The following is a 23,557-nucleotide window of genomic DNA, read 5'->3' on the forward strand; positions in this document are numbered from 1 at the left end:
ACTGGATCATGTAAAATAGAATTTCATGCTTTTTCATCATCTTAAAATCCTTTTTGCGATGCATTCAGATAAATATGGAAGTTTGAAAATGATTCCATGTAACCTCTAATGAACATATGATTAGTTTATAGAGTAAAATTGGATGTTTCCAATTTGATTTTGAACTTCCGAGTGTAAACCATTAACTTTGAAGTGAACAAGCTAAATTCTACATCACCAAAAAGATTTGTTCAAGAAACACAACACAGGCATGGTTGTATTTCTTACCCTCATCCATCGTGGTTTAAGAAACAATAATCTCAGTGTCTTCAACCTCTTTGCCCAATTGAAATCTTTAGATTGTGATATGAAATTCAGGGTTTCACAGTGCATGGAAATACCTTACTATGGTCAAAACAGGGAAATAACTTCACAATTCAGCTTAGAAAATATGAAAAAGTTTATTTCCCTGGTTTTTTGTACATGGACATGGAAGGGAAAACTAAGGTACAAAATCATCTCTACCAGTATAAAGATTAAATGTATCAAACATTGCATATGATGGCATCTGCTGAGCACAGTAATGCATTTTAATATGATATAAAATATAAATTGTTAAGTGAAGTAAATAACATGTTAGCAAGGTAAATCACTTTGAATTTACAATACAATTCTTCCCAAAGCTATGGAAGATTTTTATACACAATCGAACCACAAGGACAAACCTTGGTTATAGCCATTGTTCAGACAATTTTTTACAAAAAATACCTTACTTTTATATTTTATTAAAATAATGGTTCATTACCTCTTCACCAAGGCAGAACCATATTAGTCTGTCAACAGTGGAATTAGTGGGTATGGAATGTGACAAAAATGAAACATCCACTTCACATTACAAATACACATTATGAAACCTTCAGAACAGGGCCCACCATAGGCGGGACAATCAGAATCAATGTATCAATGAGGCATGATAAGAGTCTTCTGTAAAAAGAAGGCTCATGAAATGTATCACATTTTTGAGTGCACTTATTAAAACTAGAATTTTCTAGTATTGACCATTTGATATGGACAAGTTAAACATGTTTTATATACGCCTTTATTGTATGCTACTGGAAATGCAGCTCATGAAATTCCATAAAACATATACATATATGTAAATAAATAAAACTAGCGGAAGACAATGATGTCTTTACAAAAAATGTAAACTTCTACAAACTCCAGAGATTTTTTTTTACGCACTTCATTAAGCTACCTTCATCAAACTTTTTGATTAATATAAAAAATTGGAATCAACACTCGCATGATCTCTTCACAAAGGTATTTCTTCATACCACCAACAAGGCCCATAATTTCCCAGTCGCACAATCAATGATAAAACAGTCCTCACATCAACAACATTATAAAATATATACTAAATGGTGGTAGTAAATGCTTTTGATGCAAATAAACCAAAATCTAGAGAAGTAAACGATGGGAAATGCAAATTCTCTTTAAAAATTGTCTACATATAGAAAATATAAACATGAAGTGCTTTCTGAATTAAGAAATAAAAATACATATGTTCACTCACTCAGTCTTAAATCTCAAGAAATATATATACACAGACATACATACCGAAATAAAAATTGGACGAATGCTCTTGTTGTCCTTAAAAAGGACCTGATATTCCTGATTCTTGAATGAATTAGAAACAACATTTGGTGTTGTCCGAGTGTTTTAAATATGGCTTCAAGTCCCATTGCTTTCATTCTTAAGCATATACATACTTTTGTATAAAAGTAACTCTTGCTTCATTCGTAATAAAATCTTGTGCTTCTTCCATTAATAGCTAGCTTCTTATAACAAAATAATCTTCATATCACAAAATGTTTTCTCAAATTGAAAAAAGTTGCATTCTGTCATGTCAAAGGTGAGTAGCAGCCCCCTCTGCAAACATCCCATTCTTCAAAGTTCCCCCGCTGCCTCCAATCGGGCAATAAGAAATGTGAGTGCCAGCATCTTCATTCAACAGCATCAACGTCTGACTCTTCAGGGCACCAATCAGAGTTCCCTCAGCCTGGATGTAGATCTTCTTAGGATGGCCCGATGGCCTTTCCTTGGGCCCCCCTTCCCCCAACAGCCCATTCACCGACTGGCATGCCAATATGGACATGGATGGGTGGGACACAAAGCTTCCGGAGGTACTTGCCATTTGGTTCTCTGGCTGCGCACCCACACCCAGCCCCCCCTGACTCCCTTGGTTGACCACCATTGGCTTGAATAGAAGCATGGTCGATTTCCCCTTCTCGATATTTGAGGCACCATCAATTCCCTCAACTTTGGAGGTCCCACCATTTGCGGCATTACCATAGGAAGTACTACACATCGTCTCCACATTCTGGTTGTCAAGAGCCACACATTGATCTGTGTTCAAATAGATGCAGTTCAACTGGTCACGAGATCTTTCCTCCAACATCTCAGATTTGACCACAATGGGACGCATGCCCTTCTCACCAGAATCCATTCCCTCTGCCTTGGTGACCTGGTCGGCATCCTCGCTTCTTGCAGGGACGTCATCATAGTAAGAACTATCGCAGTCACCCACGACTTCCGTGACGGAGAACTCAATTGGATCTGGAATGATGGCATCTCCTTCACAAGAACGGAAATCAGATCCCTGGAATGGTATGTCGCTCTGCCTCATTGCTTCCTTCACTATGTCCTTGAAGAAGGCCTTCCTCACACTGGTCACCTTGCCTTCAAGGGGTGCTCGAACACCAGAAGTCCCATCTACTTCCATGTTGTTGTTCTCCTTGTTTGAGCCACGCTCTTCCCCGCACAATTCGTCCGGCGAGTTGCTATCTGAGTTTACGTCACTCGAGATGTCAGATTCCTGCGAGATGTACTCCATCTCATCGTCTTCCCCATTACTTCGCTCACCTCCCTGCATTGCATTTGATCGTGTGCAGTCACTATTCCTGGATTTGCTGAGGATTCTTGCGGTGGTTTTACTTGAGACATGTCGTGGCAGAGCTCGCACCTGCTTGAACTCATCATCCGAGAGGACTAACAATTCTCCTGAGGGAGTCAACATTTTGCCGTGATGGGTTCGCATGTGACGCTTGTAGGTGTTCCTTGTCTTGAATCTGTCACAAAAACAAAAAAATTCCGTTCATGAGAAAGAACAAGTTGATAATCTTGGAGACATCCAACGCTTAGGGGATGCCTCAATATTTTATATATAATATCATGCATTTTTTTAAAGTCTTTCTCTGCTGGCTTCTCCTACCATTCTCAATATTTTGAAAATTGCTCAAACACACTAATATCACTTATAATACTTATCCCTTTTCCCACTGTAAAATTTTTAATTAAGAAATGTTTTTCATGTAAAGATGAAGAATGGTCCTTCCACATTCTGGAGAAAGGAAGTCATTCAATTTTGATCAATTGTGCTTGACTTGAAACTTTTCAATTCTTTTCATATGATGTAACGCTAACTGCAAATGTAGTGGTCCCTATTCGCATTTCGAAATTTCCCAAGACCACTCATCACTACTGCATAAGACTTCAGGCAAACACATATTGTAGTGGAGTCTTGAGATAATGGATTTTATAATCACTTATCAGCAAATTCCTATGACTTTCAAGATAAAATAGGCATCGCTGTGGGTAATTTTTGTCATGGATATAGTATACCGTCTGGAAAGCTACTAATTAAGAGGACACCTTGGTAGCATTACTGGCTACAGTACTTGGCCAGGTATCGAGGGATCCAGGTTCAAATCCCGGTCAAGAGTAATGATTTTTATAATCAGAAATTGTTGCATAGTAGAGCACATTTAGCGGATGACACCGTTAAAAATTACTGCCGTGGAATTTCCTGCGGTTTCTAGGAATCTATCAATAAAGACACTGTACATTTTTAAGACCATCATTTTCATAGGAGGCATCATATCACCATTATTATTATTTTGTAGTCCACAATTGAGGTAGATTTTTTATGGACACAGACTGAACATGGCTATATTTCTAAGTCTGTCAATCTTCATCATTCCATCCCTAATTAAAATCCTCAGTATCCATTTTTCTTGCCTCCTTTGGATTTCACCTGACAACCCTCGCTCCTACAAAACCATGCCTAACTATGTTTGTTTTCTTCCCAATCCATTTTACTTTTTCTGTCCTTCTCCACCCTCAAATCTTAAATCTTCACCTATCCCTCTACGCCTCCGATCTACCCCTATCCCTCAGTCTCAATGAACAATTTTTTGTGCCATACAAACCTATGCTCCTTATTATACTTCACATCATAATGATATGCATTAAATATTCTTAGCCGCCAGTCTCGATAACTGCTCTAGTTTGATACCACAAACATGGCACGTCATCGGCTAACAGTTATGCCTCAAACGTATACGGGTATCAACTGGGGAAACTATTAATAATCATTGATTGTACATTTCAATGGCTGAACATGATTTAATATCATGCTTTTGCAATAGCATGTATTACATTTTTATCAGTTGATCTCAGTGGCTGCAGCAAAGTTACAAATTTGGCCTTTATATCAATTAATATAAAAGATAATTTATCAATAGATGTTCACGCTATTCAAAATAATATTTATATCCTCTAGCCAATGATGAGCCATGTTTACGGTATCGGATTAATGCTGAGATCAACTGCTAAAATTTTTAATACATCATAAAAGTGTACACCAAATGATTGTTAATAATTTCCCCCAATACATATGATGCCTAATACCTACAGCAATGGCTATACTTTCTATGTCTCATGAATTAGCTAATAAGTATTTAAAAAATTACCATCTACAATATTTAGAACTTGATATAGTGACTCTTTAAGGTCTGAGTGCTCTTGTTATTGTAGACTTCTTCTATACACATAGATATGTTCCCAACTATTTTGGACATATTTTCAGTCACATATTGAGTAAATACATCATTTATATATCAGATTTTCTTCTTCCTTAACTTGATCATATTGCTAATTCCAACAACCTTTCCAAAAATGTTACCAAGTAAAGTTACTAGGCATAATACATATTCTTATGGTTGCATTCAAATATGACATAAGATAACCTTGGGTAGCATCTCATTCATACCCCACCTGAATATGCACTAGTTGTATAGTATTGCCTGTTGTTGACTATAAATATGAGTTTCCGCTATCCTTACAATTATCATCTCATTTCAATACTGTTCACTGATACACAATACAGAAATCTAGCCAATGATATTATTATTATTATTATTACTTTTTATTTGCCCAGAGATCACAATACAAAAATACCAGGTGGGTGAAGTATGTACATGATATAAGGCACGTCAATGAGGAGCAAAGACACAGGCTCAGTTAAGATACATAAAAGAATAGATGCTCATAGTTACATAAGTGTTTGGTACAAACCCATGAACATCGGCTGTAACATGCACATACAATATCAAATTCAGAAAAATCATTGATCACAAACATGAATCAGACCATTACCATTGCTAGAAACTAAAAGTATGAACTTACTGGTCGGGAATATTGTTGAGATATTCATCAACCGAGTAAATTATATTGCGTTGTAGATATCTTTTTAGTTTATGCCTGAATACGGCAGTTCCCTGTGTATCCTTGATACTTTTGGGTAGTTTGTTAAATAATCTGATGCCCATTTCATTGGGTCCTAATTTCAATGCTTTAGTTCTTATATTCCCATAATGGAAGTCATTCCTGCCTCTGGTGTAATGATGATGATAGGCAGAGTTAAGAGAATAGTTGCCGATGTTATTTTTTATATATAGAATTAAAAACATAATGTAGATGCATGGGAGTGGTAGCAAATTTAATTCATGGAAAATAGGCCTTGATGGAGCATTGTAAGGTTTCCTGGCGATGATTCTAATAGCTTTCTTTTGCATTTTAAAGATGTTTTGAGAAATAGCAGCTGATCCCCATAATATTATACTGTAGGTTATATTTGAGTAAATTTCCCCATAGTACAAATTGAGTAGTACAGTTTTACTTGTAGTTTCATACAGGTGTCTTAGTAAGTAGCAAGTTGAACTGAGCTTGTGTTGGAGGGCTTTTACATGAGTATCCCAAGAAATATTTGCACATAGAGAAATACCTAGAAATTTGCATTCTGTCACACGCTCAATTGATAGGTCATTGATTTTTACCAGCAGATCATCTGATATGTTCTTATTGTGTGTAAAGTTTACTATTTTACTTTTATTTACATTTAAGTCTAGAAGGTTGTCTGTACACCACTTGTTTATAGCAAGTGTGACAGACTTAGCTTTTTCCACAAGGCTGGGATATGTTTGTGTTGATATTATTATATTAGTGTCGTCAGCGTACAACACTGGTATTATTCCATCATTATTTGGTAAGCAGTTAGGTAGGTCATTGATGCAAATCAGAAAGAGGAGTGGCCCAAGGGTTGAGCCTTGTGGAACACCTTTGTTAACTTGGTATGCTTCGGATGAATATTTTGACCCATCAACTGATAACACTACTTTTTGAGTGCGATTATGAATAAAGGACTTCAACCAGTTTAAAGGACTTCCTCTAATTCCTATTCTATTGAGTTTAATTAGTAGTCTATTGTGGTTTACATTATCAAAAGCCTTTGACAAGTCAAAAAACATTCCAAGAGTTTTGCGTTTAGCATCTAATGAATTAAGTATGCTGTCGATTGCCTGACATATGGCAGTTGTGGTAGACCTTTCCGATCTAAATCCATGCTGAGAATTAGAAAGTAGGAAGTTTTGTTCGAGATAAGATGCTATTTGCATATACATGGCTTTTTCGAATATTTTAGCAAATGTATTTTGGACGGCTATTGGTCTGTAGTTATTCAAATCATTTACACAGCCATGGTTTTTATAAATGGGCACTACTTTTGATTCTTTTAATTGGGATGGGAAAATCCCTTGTATCAAAGATTCATTAATTAAAAATAAAAGGGGTGCTTTTATGGCTTCAAAACAATGATGAACAACTTTACCAGGAATTTCATCTGGGCCAGTACTGGATTTGTTTCTGAGTGAGGAGACAATAGTTTTTAGATTGGTTTCAGAACAGGGCTTGGCAAACATTGACGATGGTGCATTTGCTAAAAGCACATTGGCTGGAGAAGTAGTTAGGCAAGGAGCTGATACGTAGTATTTGTTAAATTTATTAGCTAGAGATGAATAGCTAATGGCAGTGTTATTTTCAGGGTTACAAAGTTTTGGGAGAGTGAGTTGTGGATTTTTCTTACCTCTACAGTCATTAATTATTTCCCATGCAGTTTTGGACTTGTTATTGGAATTAAGTAACTTATTATCATTATAGGTTCTTTTCGTGGTAGAAATCAGTTTACGGTAATACTTTTGAAATTCCTTATAGAGTAACCTTTGTTCATGATTTTTTGAACTTTTACTGGAGATAGCAAGTTTTTTAAGGATAGTTGAGTAATAACGGATCTCATCAGTTAGCCATGGCTTACATTTAGTTCTATGAAATATTTTATGATGTGTTACTGGGAAACACATTTCAAAATTGTGTTTGAAAATTGAATAAAAGTAATTGAAACCTTCGTCTACTGACTTAAGGTCATAGACATTGTCCCAGTTTTGGGACTGAAGAAGGAGCAGAAAATGCTGCATATTTCCATGAGTGAGAGACCGCCTTGGGTAAGTTTTATCATTTGGACTATCCATTGGTTGGTTAGTATCGATACTTATTTTCACCATGCAATGGTCTGTTATACCTAGGTCGCAAACAGTTGTGACTACTTTTTCATGGTTAAAGTTGGTCACAGCGTAATCAATTAGGGTGGCATATTTTGGCATTTAACCTATTAAGGTACGTTTTCAAAAGAGACAGCCTACACAATTGTATTTATCACCAATTTTATTCAAATAGTATTTATCAGCCTATGGTTTACTATGGGAATATTAAACCCGTAATTGAAACAATTTTGAAAACAATAATTAAAAACACTATCATTATTTATAATTCTTCAAATGGTTTTACTTTTTGGTGCACATTCAGTGAAAAAATGACTTAGAAAAACATAACAGTTTCAGGCTTAACTTTCTGGAATTCCTTCATTATGAGGGTAAAAAAAAACTTCACACTTCCACAATAAAGATTCAATATTTCACTGAATCTTTATTGTGGAAATTTTTAAAAATTTCATTAAATCTTTATTGTGGAAGTGTAAAGTTTCTTTTTTACCCCCATAATGACTTAGAAACTTGAAAAATGGATTTTTACTCACTGTCCATGCAATGACCACAAGAGATGGGAGAAGGCAATGAAGTGAAAAGCACTCTTTTGTTTTAACGCACCTGTACATGCAGTCTGAGCACTCGTACGGTGACTCCCCTGTATGTCTCCTTCGATGCTCCTTGAAGTGCGATGGGTGCCGGAATTTGCGCCCACAGTCTGAGCAAGTGAACCTTGTCTGATTTGAGTGGATGAGCATGTGGTAGTTGAGGCTGTGCTGCCTCGTGAACACAGATCGGCAGAGACGACACTCGTAAGGTTTGATTCCTGCATGAGCAAACAGAAAATTTGTTGGGAACATTAGTTGGTGTGGGGTCCTTCATGTGGAAACTGTACAGAAGGGAATGGTAGAGGAGGACGGTGATCCTTCAAGCGCAGACCGACATACACAAAGCCAACAGAGTATGGATGGTAGATGCAATGCCCCTCTTTTAACTACCATGGACTACATTTCATCCGTTAAAACACCCTTGAAGCCACAAATTTTAACATTAAATCACTAATTGAATAAATAAAAACTCCCAGAGAAAATGTCATGCTTGAGGAGCCAAAATGGAATCATGACAAAAATGAGGACTGTCTAATTTCAGAATCAGAAAAAAATGTTATTATGATCCTTATTTCATACTTTTAAACACATTCATGAAAATTCATGAATTTTATTCACTTAAGTGGTGCTTGAGTCAGCTGCAATTAAAATTAAAACCAAGGGTTTTCACAATTAAGATGCATGTCTCAGTTTAATCTCCAATTAAACTGATTATGTCACTGTAATTTTGTGAACATTCACAGCAAAATAATGCTACACACTGTTTCATGTAGGTAATTGAAATTCTAGTATTGAATACATCAATTTTTTATCACAATATCTGAAAGTACTTTTTGTGAGAATAATTTTTAATTATGCAAAATGAAACATAGAAGTGGATATAAAAATAAGTAGCTGTGCCAGTATTCAGACTAAGTTAAATTATGGGAAAAAGGGTTTTTATGTTGGTAGCAAGTAAAAAAAAGTACGTAGTATTTGAGAATGAGAAGGAAAGGCAGTGGTAGGTGGGCTGATGGACAAGAAGAAATAGTACTAATATTGCTTGCTCGAACTGTTTCTGAAATGGAATTGCATCCTTCAAACATTTAAAAGAATAACCTTCGATGACAATTATTATGGAAGGAGCAGCAATACAATGACTGGTGGGGCTGAGCATTACATATTCACTTTTGTACTTCACTGTACACAGCACTGAAATAGCAAAATTTCCTTGAACAAACACACTTTAAGTTAGCGTTCAACAAAAATCTTCAATTCATAGCAAAAAACGTCAATTCATAGCATATACACAACAAATTATTGCCTTCTGGTTATTGCTTCCCAATTGTAATGTATTTGAATGGCAGTCATGCCAGAAAAAAAATGAAGCCCAATTAATGTCCATTCATTACAAGTGAAAGGCTGCAATGACTCACACAATATATTGAAAGCGCATGTAAGAAACATTGTTGAACACAATTATTTGAACATACCAGCATGGCTCCTGTAGTGACTGATCAGTGTCGTTGGTGCTGTGAAGGACCTTGGTGGGATACAGATTTGGCATTCCAATGATTCAAGAGATGTGACCCTACCCTTGATCGCTTCAATCATTTGTATAGCTTTCTCCTAAAGTAAAAAAAAATATTCAATCATTCATATAGCATAGACCATACCTATCACATTTTCTAAAGAAAAAATTTAGGGTGCAAATACGGTGCTTTCTCAATAAGAAGAGAATTAATAACAGTGACTTTGAGTAAGGATGTTACGGCAAGGCTCATCAAAACTTTGATATGGAGCGTACTTATGTACACCGTGGAAACATGGTCATTGAAGCAGGAGAATGGACGTAGATTGGAGGCTTTTTAAATGTGGGTGTGGAGAAGGATGGATAAGGTGAAGTGAACAGAAAGGAAAACAAATGAGGAGGTGCTTGGAATGGCATAGAAGGAGAGGGGACTGCTGAGGGAAATCCAAAGAAGGCAGGAGAGATGGATTAAGAGCATATTGATTGGCAGTGGGATCTTGAAGAATTTGATTGAGGGGACAATGTTAGCCAAGCTAGAAAGGGGCAGGAATAGGATAGGATGCTGGATGGAATGAAGGGAGGAAGGAATTAAGCAGAGTTGAAGAGGGCCCTACTATAACGTTGGATGACGGGTAGTGGCTGTTAGGAGAGATAAGGGAATTTTCACTGTAACATTTGGTAGCTTGCATCCATCAAAAAACTACCAACTATTAACAACCCACGTACATAAAGCATATGAAAAGGGCCTGCTTTAAAATCCCAAGAGCCCAAATCACCATAAGTAATCTAAATGGGTCTCTTAACAAAAGAAAGAAAATTACTTCAATGCATGATATTATGATCATAGGCATCGAGGTTCATTGTTACACCTTGAGAGAGAATTATCCACTGGGAATTGACCATGCCATACCTTCTCTGCTTTGGACTGCCCAATGAATTTTGCTTTTCCTTTAGGCTTCTTCTTCATACGGTATTCATCCCTTTCGATGTTGTTATTATTGTTAATCACTTTAATTTCCCTAGAATCCTCCTCACTCTCAGACTCAGCCATCTTCTTCAAAAAATCCTTTAGCTGACCTGTATGAAAACATAAGCACATTAGAAGAATGATGGATACCCCCTCCTTGGAACTAATTATAATTAAGGCCACTAAAAATTAAAAAAATGTCCATGAGCAATGAATGTCAGGACAAACTAAATAGAATCACTGAATAATAATTAACAGTTTCTGTTTTTGAAACAGCAGAAATATACTGTACATGACTATTGTAACTATGTTTTGTATTCAAATACGGAACATTTTTATTACCTGTTTTCACATCCATTTCACTACCAACACAAGGCAATTGTTTCAGCTGCAACTTTTCTTTCTCTAAAACACACACCATTATCTGAAATTAACATTAAATTGTGATTTAATTAAAATTTATTCACATTATAAAAAAATTAAAGTATCTACATATAAAAGGACAGGTAAGATATCATCATGAAATCGAAAAATTCATCCATCCTGATTTTCATCAATGAGAATAATTTGCATTGGATTTTTTTTCAATATTGGAAGATTCAACTTATATACATGTACACTCCAATAATTATCTGTATATTTTTGTATTTGATGTTAAGTTGACCTTTTATATGTAGACTTTCCTCCTTCATAGGATAATATAATGTTGTTATAAAAACTGTAGCAGATGTCCAATGGTTGCTAGTACATTTAGCACATGAGAAATCTTCCATAAAACCAAATGAAAATGTGTATACATAGGACACCAGCAAAAGCTTACAAATACACATGAACCAAAACAATGTTAAGAACTATGAACCCTGTCTCATTAATTAAACACCATTTAATTATCAACAAATTGAAAAAACGCCCACACCCAAACAAAATAACGTCAAACACTTCCCTCCACCCTTCGCCCACATCCAGATTCCAGATTTGTAATATTGGATGTTGCCTATTATGTGGGATAACAGATTTTTCAATTAGAGTTTCTAAGGAGGAGGAAATGAATTATGTTTATGGTTTGTAAAAAGCTAGATAAAAGGGAGACCTGGGATATGAGGTAAGGATGGAAGGCAAGTGTTATCCATTTTTCCTATAGTTTGGTAGAGGAAAGAGTAGCTTTCCCTATGGATATGAAGTGTTTCACATCAAAGTTGTAGCTAAAGTAAACCATAATATTTTAAATACATGCATCTGTTTCTGAACAAATATTTTTGCACTAATATAAATGAGACAGCTCACTTAGAAGGGCATTGTACTTGCTGTCAATTTACATTTGCTGCAGTGAAAATAATGCACAGAGAATGTAAAATAAATTTTTGGAAATGTTCCATCATTATTTTCTCCCCGAGATCAGAGTACCTAACAAATACAGAGATATTTCTTAATTACGGTTTCAGCCATAGAGGGTACTTGACTTAACTGCTTTAGAAATGTATTTTGTCATTGGAGTGTCAAAAAGGGCAGACACACCAATGATGAACAATTTAGCAGGATAAAAAGTTTGAATTCTTAACAGTAAAAAATCAAACAATGCTAACAAGATAAAGACAGCACTTACCACATTATGCAGCGTCTCCGACATCATAAATTTATTCAATTCAGGAGATGTATGCTTAGATTTCTCCTCCAGGCCTGTTTTGATTGCACTCTTCAACAAAGATTCATTTCTGTCGCAGTGCCATTCCTGAGGCTTGCCGGCTAGGATTCCTTGCCCCTTCACATCGTCACCAGAGGTGGAGTCAGTCCCTTGAAGGAAGTAATTGTGATCCATCAAAGCGACAGGATCTTCCGTTTTTACTACCACTTCCCTAGCACCCCCACCCCCTTCCACCTTGATCGGGGACGTGTCCATGACGGTGGTTGCAACGGGAGTGCCTTCCTGTTTCACCGATCCCTTGTCCACCTTCGTTGGATGCTCACGCAATATGCCGGCCAACCTAGAAGTTCCACCTTGGCCTAGCTTTGTTTCAGATTTCATGTCTCTAGTCACAGGATCAACGCAGAGGACACGTGACGAGCTGGCATTCCCACCCTTTGGCTTGGAGTCATCCTTCACATTGCAGGAGGTTTTCAGAGGCTGCCCCATTGCTCTCAGCATTGTTTTCTTCTTTTTGCTCAGCAAATTTGCCGAGTCAACTTTCCGTCTTTGACGAGACTGTACTGTCTCAGCCTTGAAGTGCAATCCCACTGAAAAATAAGTTGGGACAACTTATTTTTGGCAAAATGTTAACAAAGAAGTGAAAATACCAAAAAAAAATATTATTCAGGCTAGCACTGGTTTCCTCTACCCCCATCCCTGACTGTGATTTTCCTCCCAAGTTTTTGAAAACTGATAAGTCATATTTTTGTGGGACATCCTCCTTCCCATGGCGTTTATACTGATGAAGTTCGTCTGACTATATTTTTGGTTTTTGCCAGGGCCTAAATACATGATGGCCTAAGGCTAACTAACACAAACTGATCTCACAACTAAAATGAACATAGTGAACTCCCACAATTCTCATATCATATCCACAATTTTTTTTAAATAACCCTTTTCTCCATTTTCTCAGAAAAATTCAGAAAAAATATTTTAATTCCCAATTTTTCCAATAGTGGCCAACCTGATACACAATTAACCATTAGAATAGTGTCAATTAGGATCTCTTGGAACACATAATTCATTAATAATGATGCTTTGGCAAACCGGGTAATCATCAATGAGGTGAGGAAGGACTAGATGGCTTTATATAAAAACAAATGAGTGCAGATTCACTAATTTGTGGTTAAGTCAATTCTTGCCCATACCAACTTCAATATCCCAAACGAGATTAATCACCAAATTAATCAGAATATCAATAAAAGAGATTGATCTATGAGAAAACTGTTATTGCTTGTTATGATACCTATATTTGTAGAAGTAGATATCTCTGTGCCCTTTTGACAGCAAATAGCTCATTTAGGAACAGATAATAACGTGAATTATGTTTATTAGCCTTTTACTTGGCTCCTTATTGGTAACCTTTCACTTGATTGGTCAGCTCCGGCAAAATTTCCCAAACTTTTCCAGATTTTCAGATCAAAATGTAGCTTTCCCAGGCCAAATTTTCGGAGGAGATGATTACATTGAAGAGGGACTTTAGCCATTCTACATTTTCCCGGTGCTATTAAAATATAAAATGTGGAAGATGGATTTCTGAATGTCAAAATGGATACAGATATTTCTTAAACATATTTCAGGTGACACTACCACAAAATTACTGACTCAAAATCCAAAATACAAATGCAGAAAATGTAGCTGTATTTTAATGAAATATTTCATGCAAGTTCATCCTGGTACAAAAACATAGCAACCACATATTGTGGTTTACTTCCCATAAACTTGATCCCTTTTCCAGAGATATGGAATTTTACATGCTCTTTGTAACAGATTTTATACTTTCAGAACTTTTCCAGGTGTGCATGAACCCTGGATTAATCACCATATTAAACTAAGAATATACTTCATAGTCATCATATACAAAAAAATTAAACAAATATACTCACTCATTGCTTCCTCTGACAGCTTATTGACATGCTCTAGCAAATGTGACTTCATCTGCTGCCTTGCCTTGAGTTCACTCCCAAAACTTGAGAATTTCTTCTGGCAACGTGCTGGATCCAGCACACAGGAGTACGTAAACGTCCTCTTCAGCTCATTACCATCAAAATCAGAGAAACATTTGAGCAAGTGGTGGGCTGACAGCTCCCTTATTTGATCAAGGCTCAGCATGTCACCTTCTCCAAGCTTCCTACACGATGCCCGCTGAAATGTCAAAAGGAAACAGGATGTTATAGGAAACAAAGCGAACACTCAGGAAAACATTCAAACTCAATGCTTTGTGTTTGTCAGCAATTTAGGTGCTGAATCATACTACAATGAATATGTTTTACATACTGAGAATATATTGAAAATTCACTTTAAATTTGGATTTTCGACAAATTAACAGAAATTCATTTCTGAGTCTTTGCAAAATTTTCCTTTTGGAGGGTTCTAAAATTATTAACAATAATAGTGTGGAGTGGAGTAACCATTAGAGTAACTGGAATTGCCTTGGAAGTGATTGAAATCCAAAAGTTTAATTGTAATCAACTTATGACTTCCTTGGTACTTATACTACTCCTATTTTAAACTCTAGCATTAAGTTATAATCGAGTAGTAGTTTTGAGGGGAGGCGACCGACAGCTAAGGTCATTTGCGCCATAGGGGATGGATAGGAAAGGATGAAGGGTGGAGAGAAACCCGGCGTCGGCATTAGCCTACTCTTAACGAAAGGCGCCAAGGGGTCCGCAGTTTAACGTCCCATCCGACGGACGGCGTACTCACTCAAAGTGCCCTCCACAAAGCACCTCAAGTAGGGATCGAGATACCTCTGAAAAATATTCAACACCGCCGGGATTTGAACCCGCGCCCTCATGGTGGGAAGCCAGTACGTTAGCCCCCGCACCATCTCGATCCCCAGTTATAATCGATTATTATTGAGTAATAAAAGATTCATTTCACATGAACACATAAAACTTCACCAAATGGTCTGAAATAAATGCCAAGGAGAAAAAACATCACTTTTACCCCTTAGCTAAATGCCATGGTAATTCCAACATAATTTCCTCTTCTAATAACTATGCCCAGGATATTTCCCTCAAATCTAATTATGCAATGCTTTCCTGACACTAACAGTGCTGAGTCATGTGATTCAATGTTCTTCTATGTCATTGTAATAATCTTTTTCAAATGGTACCTATTGCAATTAGCAATAGCTCATTTTAATCATAAAATGAAAATCTACTTGAATAAGTTAAATACTTTATTGCAAATAAACACAAGGCAGGATTTTTTGGCTCTCAACGAACTGAAATGTCTTTGTAATTACAAGTTGGACGTAAATCATCTAAATGGCAGCACAGATATTCTCCTACAAAACTCTAATCCACAAGCATGACTCTATTTGATACTAAAAGTTGGATTCCTGAAAGTCAAATGGCTAAAAATAGTTGTTAAACATACTCCAAGTGACACTACCACAAAATTGACTCAAAAGCCAAGAGGTGTTGGCCTGTTCTGAGAAGCACTTGATATTGGCAGTTCTCTTGCCAATTATTGTGGAAATAAAAATTGGGATATATAAGATGAAGAAATCTGGTCATCACATTTTATTTATAACAAGATGACCAAATGTGCCCACACCCCATTCTCAGGACGATATTCTTGGTTCACTCCAATGAAATTCACAAGGATGGCCCCAATCAAAAACCAGAAAATTCCAGCTATTCCCAAGATTCAGATATTTGTTTGCCACACTATAGAAAATTGACACAGCCAATCTACCAATCTTTTTTTCACCAGAAATTATTCATTTCATACAGAGAAGGAAAGGAAAATTGCCATTTAAAAAGATTTACCTTTCTTTTGCTGGAAAGGAGGTGTCCATTATCAGCCGGAGAATGAATGTCGACAAAGTGCATGGAAGATTCTAGTTTTGGCAGACTGTTGCCAGGGGACATCTTCATGGTAGGATCTGAGTGCAAGTGGTGTGATGCCACAGCTGCCAGCATATGCAGCCGGTTATGTGATTCCATGTGCTCATCCATTATTTTTGATTTCCTCTTTGGTGATCCCACATCAGCTATGAATACAAACAATTAAACACAAATTAACACACAACTTGACACCAAATGAACATTTCATTTTCCTGATTCTGGTATGCTTAGCTCTAACCCTTCCCTAACTCATTTTAATAAAATTGAACTTCAGCATTAATCTGTGACATTGATATCTTTAAAATATATGGCCAAGATTATGTAATTATAGATTTGAAATGTGTCACGCACAGTGAATGAATCAACAAGATGGTCAAGACGATGCTTCATTTAAAGTAATGACTATATGTCTTCTCATTCCTTATAAATAAACCTGTAAAATAAAACAATCAGATAATACTAAAAAAACACAAAGAATCAATACAATAATTGGCTGCTTGAAATGCGATCCGCAAGATGTCCTCAGTATTAGTTTTAGCATGGCTCTCAAGATTTTTCTACAGCAGCACACCCTCATTCAGCAGTCGTGGCAATGAACTAGACAAAAGTATTCAATTATGCTTTATGTCATCTTGAATGGATCCAGGGAGACCAAAATATTCCTAGTAAATCAATGCTACTTGGTGATGACACTACTTTCATTCATTTGGGTCAAGATATAAACTTGACCACAGTTCTATCACATATTACTCCTGTTCAATCCCATAAATTATTACCTGCCAATTATCTTTCATCAAACAAGGACAAAACTCAACAGCTGTTATTTACTTTGTTCAATGATTAATTTAAAAACAACCAAACTGGTAGCTTCTAGGGTTAATCCTCAATGCTGACCGCAGCTGAGGCGTAAACAGTTTACGTGTTAAACTATCTCGCGTCATCTTCTATTAAGGAAATCAAAAACATGCTATCTACGTCATTCCTCAATAATGCATGCCAGGCATTTCTCAATTGCCATCGGGATTGAAATTATGGAGTGGTTCCACTGGTGACACACTGACCCTCCTCCAACGTGTAATGCAGCTTATAGAGATCACTTGCAATCCACTGTACATTGGTAAGGGTATTATGACGGTTTACATCCTATATATTTATGCTGTATTATGTGGTGCAATGTTGATAACACTAGACAAGCACCAATGTACATAATTATGAAACAAGCAACAGAAATAAGCTAAATAAATAATATTCTTTTTGGCTAGTTTACAAGACATCGAAATTCTTGGGTTTCACATAATTTAACTAACTACCAGCTTCAGCATATAGCACCAACATCTCATTCAATCAAAACCAAACTATCACTGGATATCAACCAATCATTTCTACTCGGTCAATGACTTTATTGAGGCTGATGCTGGTGACAAGGCATTACAGTAAACAGTACAGAGATACATGTGTAATAAGTACTCTGTTTTCTGCCTTTGATATTACTCATGATATCTATAGGGGTATTTAATGTATGCAATCAAATGATAAATATAGATTATTAAATTGGAAGTCATTTTGGGAAAAGATAAAATACAAGGGCATCCCCAGTATATTATGCATGTACTCTTCAAGAGCTTTGAGTAATATGTAAGACTTCACTGTATACTGTAGAATGATCAGTATAATGTTACACAAAAAATTAATTTATTGAACAAAACCATTTGGGGTTTGTCTTCATTTGATTTAAGGCAATTTGAATTGGTCCAATCAGCACTATTTCTTTGCAATTCTCAAATTATTATTATCAGCAGTCTCATGCTCAAAGTAGCTTTGTGATGGACAGTGAGACAAACCATTGCTATGATTCAAAGCCACACTTAATGTCAGTCAGGTACCACCCTACACAACAATAAAAACTCCTTCAATTCCACAAACTTTCTGCCTCCCTTCATTTTGTCTTGCCTCTTCTTTTCATCCCTATACCTTGCTTATCCAACATTCCCCTCCTATATCACAGTCTTTGACCTTCAACTGCCACCCATTTTGCCCTCCATACACTTTTTCCATCTCCTTACAATGTGATTAGCTTCAGGCATGATGTGATGGAAGTCAAGTTTCCACTTGATATCAAGTGGAAAAGTGCTTCGATCAGTTATTCCTTTGAATTTCTTCCAGTAGCTGTCTCTCTTACTAAACCATGCTTCCTTGTTGTCTTTTTATCTGTCTACGCCACTTTTTTTCACTTGCCTCAAGACATATCTCATCATACTTCAATCATTACTTATCCCTAAGCTTGAGTGACTAATGTAACCATCCTAGCCACATAGAAATACATTCCATATCAACCTGATCACTCATATATATTTTCATCACATTGTTATATGATTGTTATGATCAACATAACAGCTTAACATCACTCTCATAAACAACTTCCACCCAAGTTAAAAATCTTTTTTCTCCAACAAAAATTCTTTAAAAATCATTATTACTTCACCCATCTTTCTCTACATCACTCCCCAGATAGATTAACTATTTACCTGCTCTACTTTCAGCCCTCTGACTCAGATGTCTGACTTTGCCTTCTTGTTTCTCAAGAACCATATCACGCACTCACCAACACTGGGACAATTACTGAGCACTGAAGATTAACATTGCATTCTCAACAAAAAGAGAAGAGACTGAAATAGAATTAGCAAGGGATGGGCATGTAAAAAAAGTTCACCATACAAAATGCTATATTGATTACTTTAAAAATGTAAATAATAACAGATTACTTTCAAAATTATCCCATCACAACTGATCGAATCACTTTTCAAAAAATCAAAAAAGTTATTAAATCACTTTTCTAGTGCAGCAATAATAAATTGTTTATAAAATTACAGAAAAAGCTGAGAGCTTATAAGCAATTTACATAAAATGAAATATTTTTTCTTCAATAGTAATGGCAACTGAATTCTGTTCAGGTATAATTTACAATACAGTTTCTTTGGCATATTACACAATGAAGCGATAAGAAAAAAGGAGAAAGGTAAAAGGAGAACTATATAGGAGGATTGAGAACAAGATACATGGAACACGGAATAATTAACAAATGAATAAATATCTATTTTTGCATATTTGTCAAACCAATCATACAATTTATAACCAATTACAATGATGGTTTATGGATAATCCCATAGGATTAAGTTATTATCGAAATCCAACAATTTATGCTTCAAATGAGAAATTTCAATTTTCCCAAGAAGGAATCGTGAAACAAAATTAACAACTGACATTATCACAAGCAAAAATGAAACTTGCTTTCACTCAACTGGTCATTAAAAAAACTCACGGCCTGATATATCAAAAGCCCTATTGAAGTGTACCAAATACCCAAAATAAGAATTAATGCACACAAATACATGGAAGTCTAAATGTAGAGCAAACACTCAAACTTCAGATAGTAACTTTATTACATATAATTGAATATTATCTCATGCCTAATTGTTTGAAATCTACCACACAGATTAAAAAACTACTTGCTTACTTATAAGGCAAAAACTGTAATTTCCATCAATCTATTGGAAACAATGTCTCAATTTTATAAGAATGATTTAGTATGATGCAAAAAATGAGGAATTAAAAACTAAAACTAGTCACTTTCTGCATTTCATATTTATACATCAGTTTTATAGTGTTTTTCCTCTGCCTTGTATCTATTGAAAAAATAGCAAATTGTTAGACAAAAAAATGGAATGGACCAAGAGCCACATGTAAGATTGCTCAAGAGTAAACCATGCATAAATAATTTCTATCTGATCTAGTATCATTATGGAAAGGTTTCTATGGGATAGCTTAACAAGAGATTAATATTTGTTGTACCTATAACGATTAAATAAGACCTAAAAAGGAAAATCAAGTGTTTCCATAGACATATTGTCACACAATTAAGGGAAAAATGATTATTCATATCTACGAATGCTAAACATAAATATTGATATATATATATTTAATATATATATATATATATTTATACATGTCTTTTTACGCGTACACATGCATGGGATACAAACATATATAAAGGTACAGAAAATTATGCAAACACAAAGATACAATCTTACAAATTAACACCACAATATTTACTTACTGAGCATTAGCACTTTTCGATTTATAGCTAAGTCGATATGCTCTTGGATTATCTCTCAACTGTTTCTTTTGCCTATTCAGGAAGGAATAGATTTGATAAAAATAATATTTCATATGCTCTCACACCCTCTTGTTGATACAAGTATATCTCCTGATTTAGTAAGATATTATGCACAAGCACAAACATTAAAAGCACATTAAAGTGGACACAGGGATGGCCCCTTTTGTTATGGATCCTCAATTATTACAATTCATTCTACACCTGATCCACCTTAACATATTACTGAACGTCGTCAATTTGCAGAACACTGCATCGCAAATTTAGCACAACACTGAGAACAGGATCAAATATTCCAACTAGGTTTGGCATTATTCATTTGAAATTCTCTAGTATTCACTACAAAATGACACTAGAAATTTAGGATATCTACCAAGTAAACATCATACCTGAATTTGAACTTATCACTTTATTTTAGTTTAACTTTCTATTGTGCTTTATCCTTATAAGGAAGTTCTTTCAGTAGAGGGTGTTTACAAATTTATAGTCCTTATGTCTAACCCTATTAAAAATTCTAGCTAGAGAATTGGCCATTTTGAGCTTGACTACCAATATGAAGAAATAATTGTTTACCAGATAAATATTGAGTGAAATAGAAAAATCAACACATGAACCTACTAAAGATCACTGTATTTAGCAGGATCAAACTAACATATGAGGAACATTTGTATGTTCCCATGAATATTTGATAAGGCTATACTTTTTGCTCTTTACTAGCAGTTCTACCTAGATTATGGCATCCTGCTACACCTAGCAAGATCCAACTGGATGTGACCAGACCAATAGGAGAACTGTGAATCTTTCTGAAGATTATGCTTTCTGTGGGTTTTTTTCTTAGATCTTCCTGAATACTTATCGGATTCCACAACATCTAGTGCATACCAATATTACTTATTAAATATTCCAACTTATTTTCTATTTTCCGACAACCTGGAATTTTCACCAGGGAATCAACTACATGCAGTTTTCAGTTGAGTTTTGGAGGACATAAGTATACAAGTTTAGAATCTCGCAATTAAAAATCCATCACTCATAACACAAGCCACTGAAGATTTCTCGGCTGCTTAAACTAAGGGTTGTTAGGATTTTTAATCATGCAATTCGTATCATCTGGCACATTGAGGCTATTCCATACTACAATTCCACCATCAGTTGAGACCTTAAACATGACATGAAAGAGAAGACGTCCCACTCAAGATCCTACAGATACGGCATATATATAAATACTTAAATTGTATTATTAGGCCTTCTAAACTGGAAGCATTATTCCTTCACAATGCACCCATTTTTTTCTTTAACAAGATATGAATCTACAATCCTCAGTGAGATGTCATTGACCCAAGGTATACAATTCCTTCGAGCAGTAATTGACAATTGAACAATAAAATGCTATGGTAAGATTGTAAATTAACTGTAGAGTGACTATACATTTGACGAGTCATATATGGCGGTGCTTAGGGCAATCCTATCATTTTCCTTGACATAATTGAACCTTCGTACTGACTTGTCATTTGTTAGTGATTGATAAAATCATTGTGAGGTGAGAATGTTAATATTATCACATAGTTATCACTTTTCTCAGGTGCAACCAATCGGCATGCGATCTCTTTTCCCTATACATGTTAATTACCCAAGCAAATAACAAGATATGACAATTTAAGCCATTAACAACTTAAAGAGCTCCGGCTGTTTGCCTGACTTTCGTATAAAATTCGTCTGTCAGGTAGAAACTTTGGATATTAAATATGAAGTCATTAATAAACGTCAAATTCAAAGTTGAAAAGAAATACCTAGCACGCACCCATATTGTAATTACGTTAGGTATTTTATTACATCCGATTTAAAAGAGCACAAAACAAGTTCGCCCAGAACCTTGAAGGAAAGTTACATTTTCAAATACCATGGACATCAACAGACCCAATGCCATTCTGAACTTAAAACAAAAATATCAGCCCCACAGGTTTTATTCCTTACAGCCGTGGAAAAGAATGCTCACGATAGCAATGCGGAATTTTGCTACGCTACGAAGTTTTAAAATTGAAATTCTGCAGTTCTAACGAACACTCGAAAAACACAAAATTGGAGGTTTAACACATTTTCGCACCGTGTAACACAAATTAAGAGAAGAAAACATGAGCGACTATTTCCTCCAAAGTAACTCGGAAACAGTATATTAATGTCAAGTGCCATATCATATGCAAACGATGCCTTCCGGTTCATTTGAGAGGGTTAATATTTTATTATGTGATCACGACATTTCTGAAAACTAAATATGTAAAAACAAATTTACAGCAACGGCGGCCAAAATAGTTAAGTGTATCAATTACTGGGTCAGGTTTCTGTGTTTTTCGTCGAATCCATTTTATCTAAGTTCGATTTAATCTCATACGTATTTATAATTATAGAAAAAGTTTCCAGCTAAACGCTTAAATAAAAGCAAATTAAAATTGAAAGAAATTATTAATTTAAAATTGCACTGCAAAGTATTCACACAATGTCACAAAACACCAATTGACTGAATGAAAACAAGTTTCAAAATATATCATGGCAGACCAAGTTTCAGTGACAATTTGGTTTGACAACGCCCCAGTTTACTCGCAAATTTAATAAGTATTCGACAAGGAGGAGATGTATATGATCTTTAAAACTGTTTACACATATTTTCAAACTCATTTTAACATCAATTAAGACATGTTACTAGCAGTTAAGTGCATAGCATTTTGAAATTGTGAAGGTAACAGTTGGTCTTGGCGCGAGTTGTTTTAGCAGACGCCATGAGGGTAACTAGCAGCCGACATCAAGGTCTTAAATCGGAATTATCACGCCTAACTGAATACATTTATAAATACTTAAGTTAATAATTTTTGCAGTCAGAACTACGAGATAAAGCAATGTGGAGAGCATACTCACAAGATTCTCCTGCTGGATGAGCAAACCACTCGGTAGATTTCATTCTTGTTTTCATTGTTCTCAACGAAGGATGGATACATATTCGAGGTAGACTCGATGGAATCGAGATAAATCGATTCCGGCTGTTTACGCTTTTCTCGTTATTGCTGTGATATT

General features: G+C 35.6%; 1 protein-coding gene across 2 annotated transcripts; it reads right to left on the bottom strand.

The window, feature by feature from the left end:
• Positions 1-454: 454 nt before the first annotated feature.
• On the bottom strand, positions 455-23,480 carry LOC139692935 (uncharacterized). Of its 2 annotated transcripts, none has more exons than XM_071591259.1 (9): positions 23,402-23,480; positions 16,243-16,466; positions 14,350-14,608; positions 12,383-13,011; positions 11,122-11,203; positions 10,723-10,889; positions 9,775-9,910; positions 8,316-8,520; positions 455-3,107 (listed from the first exon to the last, which is right to left on the bottom strand). In XM_071591259.1, the coding sequence occupies exons 1-9, from the start codon at positions 23,454-23,456 to the stop codon at positions 1,886-1,888; spliced, it is 2,979 nt and encodes a 992-aa protein (XP_071447360.1). In that variant the 5' UTR covers positions 23,457-23,480; the 3' UTR covers positions 455-1,885. The 2 variants fall into 2 exon arrangements, with proteins under 2 accessions (XP_071447360.1, XP_071447359.1); XM_071591258.1 differs by having other exon boundaries at positions 12,383-13,032.
• Positions 23,481-23,557: the final 77 nt, after the last annotated feature.

This window comes from Hetaerina americana, unplaced genomic scaffold (genome assembly GCF_022747635.1).
Source record: "Hetaerina americana unplaced genomic scaffold, ioHetAmer1.1.p SCAF_44, whole genome shotgun sequence".
Lineage (NCBI taxonomy): Eukaryota > Metazoa > Arthropoda > Insecta > Odonata > Calopterygidae > Hetaerina > Hetaerina americana.

What these genes read in the sequence shown, in the direction of transcription:
- LOC139692935 (XM_071591258.1), bottom strand. Translation starts at nt 23,456, where the DNA reads ATGAAAACAAGAATGAAATCTACCGAGTGGTTTGCTCATCCAGCAGGA. An exon ending in TCATCCAGCAGGAGAATCTT is followed by an intron (nt 16,467 to 23,401) that starts GTGAGTATGCTC and finishes TTGTATTCATAG; the next exon opens with CTGATGTGGGATCACCAAAG. An exon ending in TGCTCAGACTGCATGTACAG is followed by an intron (nt 3,108 to 8,315) that starts GTGCGTTAAAAC and finishes TTTTTGTGACAG; the next exon opens with ATTCAAGACAAGGAACACCT.